This window comes from Cyprinodon variegatus, unplaced genomic scaffold, assembly GCF_000732505.1.
Source record: "Cyprinodon variegatus isolate N-32 unplaced genomic scaffold, C_variegatus-1.0 Scaffold191, whole genome shotgun sequence".
Classification (NCBI taxonomy): domain Eukaryota; kingdom Metazoa; phylum Chordata; class Actinopteri; order Cyprinodontiformes; family Cyprinodontidae; genus Cyprinodon; species Cyprinodon variegatus.
Genome location: NW_015150644.1, coordinates 1,075,019 through 1,084,263, shown reverse-complemented (window position 1 = coordinate 1,084,263; position 9,245 = coordinate 1,075,019). Strand labels below are relative to the sequence as shown.

Sequence of the window (9,245 nt, the reverse complement as noted above, 5' to 3'; positions counted from 1 at the left end):
ATGGCAGCAGCACAGCTGATATTTCTCTCAGCTATAGCGTTTCTGATCATTAGAATTTTCTAAAACTACTAAAACAAGATTATTTAAATTAAGGTTTGTGTCATGGGGACAGTTTCAGGCTTAGAGTTGCAGTTTTCAATCTGAAATCAATGCTGTCAAGCTCCCAAATACATTAAATACAGTATCCTATACAGCTAAATACCATCTATGTTTATAATAACTTTGACTTGAGTAATGAATAGCATTAAGATCACTATTTCTATTCTAAATAAGTGCTCTAATGTTTCTGAAACTGTTTTAAAGTATCTCTGTTGTTTAGAAATGCCTAAGCTTAATACAGACCTGATTAAATATTAATAAATATCAATATTGTCGCATCTGTTGCAGTAAAAGTTTAGCAATAATGGATTTTTTTAGACTAAACCAGCAGGTTTTGAATTGACTTTAAGTTTTTATTATTGTTCCATACTTGATTATTGATCAACAAAAAATAAAAACTGCATTAAAGTATAATTGGCAGCTTTTAAAAAAGTTTAGTTAGTTTTTAAATCATCTAGATAAACTAAAGTTTAGGTTTCTAAACAGATGCAGCTCTTTGCTCAGATGCCAACTTCAGATCAGCTTGTTCCTCCGGTTGTTTTTTTACGTCGCCTCTTATGAGTCATTTTGTTGGTTTCCCTACAGAATGTGAGCCAAATTTTTCTAAACATTTTATTTATTTAAAATCAAAGTTGTTTTTTGTAATAAGAGATGCCACAGTTTGTAAATACTGGAGGAAACGTTAAAAGGCTCGTTTTTCCTATGGAGTTCTGTTCTCTGGGTTCAACAAAAAGGCACCTCCTATTGCTTTCTTGCTATAAATGAAATAATGCTGATTTATTAGGGTGGATGTGAGCGGTGGGTGGAGGGTTAACTTGACAAATGGCTGAAAAACACGGAAGTCGACCTGATCGAGTTTAGACATGTTCTGTTTCTCTCGTCGTCTGGTTTCGTCATTGCAGTAATAATAATTGTGAGAGTTTGCAGCAGAGTGCCTGTCATAACTTTCCCGTTAGTCAGAGGATGTATTGCAGGAGGTTTCTGAGACCAAAACAATCTTTAACTGCAATGCATCGGCAGTTTGTGAGTGATTTAGCAGTTTGAACGTGCTGTTAGGGGGGGGGAAAGAGCTGCTAATAGATAAATGGTGAAATTCCCAGCAGGCCATCATCTTCCCGCAGCTTTTAGTTGTATCCTCTACATGTTTTGGTTGTAAGCTCATAATTCAAACAGCCTATCGGAGCTGAGAAAACATGGCAGCAGGGATCCACTTCATTCAGGCTGACCTAAATACTCTGAATCTTTTACTGGGACATCGACTCTGACAGCGTGAAGCAGAAATCCAGTTGTTTCTTGTCACGCTTCCAATGAGGAGCAGCCTGCAGCAACCGGCTGGGAGTTTGGATCTCCTCTGCTCTTGTTCTGCTGCTCCTGAACGACCTCTGTCAGGAGAGACAGGCCACGTTACAGCAGTGGGTGTTGTTTATGTCGCAGCCACTGAGCCAGCGACTGCATGCCTGCATATTTCTATCGCCCCGTATTTGCATTCATGTCAGTGTAAACTCAGATACGGAGGAGTTATCCAAATCTGTGTGCGACGCCTCATTTAGTTTTACCCCGTCAATCGTTTTTGTTTAAACATTACAAGGATAAACTCCTTCCTCAGACAAACTTTAGGTGTTTAAACCAGGTGGTTGATGTAGAGTTTCTCTTATTTATCTGGATATAAAAAAATGGGATGAAAGTGAGAGGAAAATATAAGGACTGTGTGAGCTATCTGCTCTCAGTCTAACCCAGAAATAGTCCATCCCCTGTCAGGAACTGGCTTTAAAGTCTTAGAGAAATCATATTTAAATTTCAAATCATTCTGTTTTAAACATATAAATGTANATTCTATCACGATGCATCACGATACTTGAAATATTGCGATGCATCGCGATATTTTCACTGAACACTGTAAGAAAAAGATACAGCCACTACCAGTGGCTGACTGGCTCTGTGTGATCTGGATTGTGTCTTCAATTGATACATAACTGAAAGCAACTGAATTCATACATAGCTGTATTATTGAAATGACTTTTGGAGGTGTTGCCATGGAAACAAATACTGGGCAGAAATATTACTATTACTGATGTGGACACACTGACAAAAAGATCTTAGGATTCATAAAAATTAAAATAACAAAATAAGGATAATCAGTGCCGTTTACATGGCCTCAGTGGTCCTTTTGCAAATTGCGTGCTTTATATCAATTTCATTTTTACCTTTTTTGTTTTTAAAGCCAGAATGCATCCAAGCATCTGACTTGAAATGTGATGGAGCCGCGGGGCGAATTATCTCAGTCTCCTCCATATTCTGTTTACGAATGACTCGTCTCAGTATCCCGCGGCCGGACATGCTTGTGACACAAAGCAGCAGGCGTCAACACATCCACAGCGCCATCTGCTGGACTGGATGTTGTATTCCACTTGATTTGGCTGATATGCGCAACCAATCATGTATTTTATTTGTTCATTTTTTTTTATTTTTATAATCGATTCTTGCCTTCAAGAATCGATGCAGTAGATCACAAAAATTAGAATCGCGATGCATCGTCATGACGATTATTTTGCACACCCCTAGTCCCAATGGAATTTCCCATTGGGAACCTGCTAGCACTAAGTTGCTAACTGGTTAGCAATTTAGTGCTACTTGGTCCCAATGGAATTTCCCATTGGGAACCTGCTAGCACTAAGTTGCTAACTGGTTAGCAAGATGTTTCCCACAAACCGGCTACAACGACACTTGCTTGTGAACCTTGCTCCACATCAATCCCGCCCCTTGATAAACGACCAATCACATTCACTTTATTCACTCATGTAAAGTCGGGCACCACTCGGGAGAATTCGGAAATGCAACGTTTGGAACAGCCGCTTCCCTACGGCTTTAATGATTAATTGATTATTGTTTATGTTTTTACAGCAATAGTCGCTTGTTTTTTCTTTGTTTGTTGTTTTTTGGACAGTAGGCTGACAGGAAAGGGGGTATGAGAGAGGAAGAGAGACATGCGGCAAAGGACCACAGGCCGGATTTGAATCCGGGTCGGCCGCGTTGAGTAATCACGATTACCGTATTTTTCATATACACGTCGCTCCGGAGTTTAAGTCGCATCAGCCAAACGATGCATTATGAAGAAAAAAAACGAATGTACGTCGCACCGGATTAAACGTTGTACCTTTTTGAAAGGTTATTCTATCCATGGAATCTGTGTTCTGATAACGCGTGGTAGGCTACTGCTGGAAGAACGCATTATTTTATTTTATGAACAAACATCTGAGAAGGAGTGATAACGCGCCAGTCGTACAGTTGAAAGGCCTCGACCCGCAGCGCGCTGTTCCAGGACCCATTTGTACAGCTCCTCCTCTAGTCGTGGCCATCTAGCCTTTAGCCCTTGGTTAGCTTTTTTTTGTCTTTTTCATAACCTTTAACTTTTCCTTCGCTTTTCTCCAGTCCCTTACCAGTTTTTCAGCTGCTCTATTGCCATTTTTGACTAAATACTTTCAGCTTGAATTCAACAGTATATCAGTTTCTTTTGGGTGGCATATTTCTATTCAGTCGTTGTTTTCATGCTAATTTGTTTTGTTGTGATAAGTTGGAACGTTTTTTCTTTCAGTGGTTTTAATAGAATACATGTTGTCGCATGCAAAGCTACATAGCGCCCTCTCGTGGTGGAAAAAAACGTATATATGTCGCACCACAGTATAAGTCGCATGGCCAGCCAAACCATGGAAAAAAAAGTGCTACTTATAGTCCGAAATATACGGTAATCCGATTAATCAGATTAATTGCTTCAGCCCTAAATATTATGCTAATGAGATAAAAGCTAACTTTTATCGTCCCTTAAGGGAAAAGATTAGAAATAGAGTTTGGACCTATTTTAATGTTTTCAGGCAGCAGAGTTCCCCAGATAAAAATTATTATTTTTTTTAAATCTAAAAAATAAATAATGAAATGAATCTGCAAGATAAAAGCAACTTTCAGCAGTTCAGTAGAAAACCTTCCTACCATCCTCTGCATAGTTTTCAGATTTTATTACGGGGAGAGATGAAAGTAAGAAAAAATTATAGTTTTTGTTGTGTTTTTCTTAAATTAGTCATTTATACTCGCCATTAATTGTCTGTTTAATCAGCATGATGTCATAGACTAACTGTAGAGTTTCAGAATAAAAGCAGATTCTTTTCATTCACGCTTTTTAAAAAAAAATGCAATTCGTAAAACTCAGTCTGAAAAACTGAAATAAAAAAATCTTTGAAGATATAGAATCTGTTAAAAAACGTTTTAAAATATATAATTTGAAAAAATAAAATCTCTAAAACATTTAAAAAACTAAAATTAAAAAAAGATTTTTAATAAAAAAACTGAGAAAACAGCAAATTTAACTTCAAATCTTATTTTTATGATTAAAAAAAAAGTAAATTTATTTTTAAATTTCCATTTACAAAATGTTTTCCTAGCTTGCCACAATATTTGGACCAAACTTGGTTCCATAATCCCAGAGATGCTCTGCTGGATGGAGATGCGGGGACCGTGAGATGGTCGTCCAGGAGGAAGCGGCCATCTCTGGTCATTGATGGGGGGGGGCGTGGTCAGCAACGGCCCGTCTCTGCAGGAGATTTCTCTCTCTGAAAACGGCAGAAGCTCGATGCCTGCTGGCGACTTCCTCTTTAGATGCTGTGAAGGAAGCGAGGGGCCGACCGCAGAGCAGCACTTCAGGCGACGTGAAAACAGCACAAGAGACGATGAAACGGTTCAAAGCAGCAGCTGCTGCTGCGAAAAGACGCAAAAACCACGACGTTTTCCATCACTTTACAGACTGATGGGCTTTTATAATCAGAAATGCATCTAATTTATCTGTTCCTGGTTTAAAATCAGGGTCTGAATCCTGAGAATCAGGCTGGCAGGTGGAGAAAAGGGTTGAATGATAACTGGAAGGTTTTAGGTTAAAAACATTAAAGAATCCATTTTTTCTTTTGCTCCGTCCAACAATGCATAGATGGATAAACACGGATGGATCGTCTGGTTTATTTCAGTGCAGATTAGCTTCTTATTTCCACTAAATATTTGCACTTTTATAGCTTTGTGTAAATCTGTTAGTTTTTTTAAATGGTTCAAATATTAGTTTGTAAAACTGTCCTGGACGATGTTTGCCAGGCTGCCTTTGCTTTCCTCTCTGCTCATAATGCTGAGTCGCTTTCCTTCAGACTTTAAAGATATAAAGCAGCTGTTGACGTTGCTTTGTTCCACGTGTTATCGTTTCCCGCCCAGCCGGTAGCTTTGACATCGATGCGCAGCCAAAACAACCAAAGAGACTCGAGGTTATTTCTGTGACCTTTGATTATCTTTTAAAGGCGGAAATTCACTAATCTGTACAGTTGTGTCCCAGAGAGGAAAGTCGGTGAAATGGATTCAGCGCAGAGGTACCTGCTGCTGCCATGTTGGACGGATTCTTTACCTAATAGGGAGGTTTGTAGTTGTGTGGTTAAAACCAGGAAGTGAGATTTTTTTTTTTTTTTCGGTAGACGGCTGTGAAAATGTTCTACAGGTTGTTGTCGTCTGTTTTTGTTTTTTTAGCTTCTATTGTAGCAAAAGCAGAAAATCAGCAGGTCCTCTGATTATCATTTGTATGGAGTGAACTTTGCTCCATTAATTTTGTAAACAAAGTGCATATTTTGTAAACGGGAATTAAAAACTGAAAAAAAAATGCAAATCCAGAAATGAAATTTTTGAAAAACATTTTATTTGAAAATTATCTTCACCTTGCTTTATTAGATTTTATTTTTTACACTATTATATTTGTCATATTTTTCAAATGTCTCTTTCTCAGATTTATAGGTATTATCTTTGAAAATCAATATTTTTGATCAAATTGTTGCATTTAAGCACTTTCATTTCTTAGTGTTATTTTTTTAACCATATTTAATATTATATTAATTGCTTTTTATTGGTATTATTATATCATGGGAGTGGCAGCCTAGTGGTTAGGGCATAGAGCTTGATATACTGAGGGTCTGAGTTTGAGCCCCACTCCCACAGACTGACACTCTGGGTCCCTGAGGAAAGAGCCCCCACACTGCTCCCCAGGAGCCACACAGTGGCAGTCCACTGCTCCCCAAGGGGAGGGGTTAAATGCAGATAGTTAACTTCACTGCTCTGTACTTGTGGCAGAGTATTGTCAATAAAACCAGGGAATAAAAAAGCAGAAATTATTAATGCAATGTTGGCTGGTGGTTAGAGTTCTGGTGAAGATTGTCATCAGGTCATTGTCAGTCCTAAGAATAAGTAAAAAATATATCATTGCATCACCCACCCCTTTACAGAGCACCAAACCACCTCACCTGTTGCAGAGACATAGACAGGTATGGGGCATTGCAGGCTAACAAAGAAGCCAAATGACCCCCATTCCAAAGGGGGGGGGGGGGCGTTCTTCTAGTTTTATTTGCATGTTTTCTAAACCAAAACAAGGCTTTGTTTTTGGTCCACTCTATAAAGCCTCGAACTCAACATGGCGACTACAGTCTGTCAATATCACTTGTAACCCCGCCACCATGCTCCTGTGTTTACATCTGAGAGGAAGAAGAAGAAAAAGAAGAATCCTTGTTTGCACACTGAGCGATTTGCCCAGGACCACCTTATGACGGTCGACTGAATTTCAAACATGTTTGATTTTCTCCCGACCTCACCGTTCCTGATGGGGAGGTGCTCGTTAGCGGCTCATCGCCCCTCGTTACCCCCTGTACACTATACCAGCGGTCCCCAACCTTTTTGCACCACGTACCGCTATATGTCAGACAATATTTTCACAGACTGGCCGGGGGGGTTAAATGCGATCAAGTAAAATGATACGACTGGCATAAAATCAAATACAAACAGCATAAAAATAAAACAACAAGCCGGTCCCATCTAGGCGTAATCGGAGACAATGACACACAAAGTGTGCTCCTGATGTCCTGTCTGCTCCGTAGCTTGTTTTGGTCACTGTAACTGCAGAAAATCCTGAGTTTGAACTGAATTAACCTGTGTCACGAGGCACAGATGCACCGACTGATGGAATTGGGAGAGAATACCGCAATTTTTTATATTTTTCAAAATAAAACATCACTAAGACTCTGATCGTCGATAAATTTTATATATATATATATATATATATATATATATTAGAGATGCACGATATTGGGATTTTGGCCGATATCCGATATGCCGATATTTTAAAACTCATGTAGCCGATAACCGATATCGATACCGATGTTAAAGCTGGACAAAAATAAGTAGTCATTGAAAATAGCAGCTTTGTTATCCATTTCTGACACTTTGAAAAATAATATACTAAATTTTCATATGCTGATATCAAATAGATTTTTAAAAACGCGGTATCGATCTATTTTACTTTGAAAATCTCGTGAAATTTCATCGTTCTGTTACAAACTCTCATGATATTTTGCAAATTCTTGTGAGATTTTGTTAGTAAAATAGATCGATACCGCATCAATATATCAACATATAAAAATATGGCAACATTTGGTGAATTTTCGGGGGATTTCGTAGCATAACGATGACATATAGCAATATTTCATTAGTAAAAGAGATTGATATGGTGTTTTTAAATGGCAATATATCAGCATATTGGGATATTTTATTGTATCAATATTTTTTCCCTCGTCTTTAGAAGTTTTTAAGTCTGTAAAAATGAAGTTTTTGAGGAAGAAGAAGAAGTAGTACTTTTTTTTTTCTTTTAGACTTTAGAAACTCAGAAGCTGATCAAATATCAGGTTAAATATCGGTGGGGTGGCCGATGTCCGATATTCAGTTTTAAGGCCGAAACCGATAGGGGGCCGATTATATCGTGCATCCCTAATAAATAAATAAATAAATAAATATATATATATATATATAACTTTTTTCTGTGCGGCCCGGTACCAAATGACCAACGGACCAGTACCGAATGAAAGTCGGCCCAAAAAATTCTCGCATGACTGGAAAGTTGGCCCGAAAAGGGAATAAAATCATACAACATACAATCATTTTGACTATAATCTCTTTAATTGTAAAGTGCCTTGAGATGACGTGTTCTGAATTGGTGCCATAGAAATAAACTAAATTAAATTGAATAAAAAGAAGAAAGAACTTTATCGGCGTCATTCATCCTGTATCTGATCAAGATCCTAATTTCCGCTCCGCGTATTGGATCGGTGCATTTCTATTCCGTGAGCAGGTCGTAGTGACTTTCCCTTTTAGTGAATGAGCTGTAGTGATATGTTAAATGTTTATTTTTTGGTCCTGCTGTATCGCCTGTCCTTTGTTATGACTGAATTCATATCCTTTCATCAGAGACACAACAGAGATGTTAGAATGCAGTGAATATGAAACCGGTTCTGCGGGACATGATAGCCGCCGTCTGACATTATGCTGCTATCATTTTACACATGTTTGCTTTCAGGTTTTGTTTTGGTTTGTTTTAAATGACAATCTGTGCTGCTGGTGTCAGGGGGCGGCAGGATGTCTGTGGAGGTGGACCTGCTGCTGCAGGAGGCGAAGGAGAGCATTGAGGCGGCCCAGAACTACCGCAGCGAGCTCCAGCAGCGTCTGCACGGCCTCAACCAGGCGCGCAAACAGGTACCCGCTGCCGCCCTTCACCCTTTCTCAGCGTTACGCTTCTTTTTCTGTCGCCTCACTCAGAGGGACGGCTTAAAGGGGAGCTGCTGACCCAAAATAATCTCAGGGGAGTATATTGGGTCTGCTATCTCTTCCTTCCCCCTGCTGTGTAGATCTACCCGTCCAGCTGCTCACCAATAAACAATGCAGCTATTTCCTGTTTCTGCTCAGCGACTTCTTGCCTCAGAGGAGAGATGGCTGCAGATTTCTGGTCCCAAACACATGAGATAAGGAGGGATAAACAGAGATGGTCCTGTTTGCTGAACCGGAATTTGTTCTTTGTGCTTTAAAATCATATTTCATGTCAAATCATTCTGGCTTAAACATATATATAAATGTACTCTGTATCAGATTTTATTGTCCCAAAAGTTAGAAAATTTCTATAAAAAAAAATAAAAAAAAACTGTCTTAAAATCTGTTATTTTATGCCGGCCAGACCTAAATTCGGCCAATCTTATATTAACGGTCATCTGTCAATCAAATTTTTTTCGGTCATAGCATCTTGATTTATATGTCGC

At 38.8% G+C, this 9,245-nt stretch overlaps 1 protein-coding gene across 1 annotated transcript in view; it reads left to right on the top strand.

Moving 5' to 3' along the window:
- crlf3 (cytokine receptor-like factor 3) overlaps positions 1-9,245 on the top strand; it is a 19,909-nt gene that overhangs the window by 1,329 nt on the left and 9,335 nt on the right. Inside the window, exon 2 of the mRNA XM_015379425.1 lies at positions 8,561-8,688. Coding sequence (XP_015234911.1) covers positions 8,572-8,688 — 117 coding nt within the window. The 5' untranslated portion in view covers positions 8,561-8,571. The remainder of the gene's footprint in view (positions 1-8,560; positions 8,689-9,245) is intronic.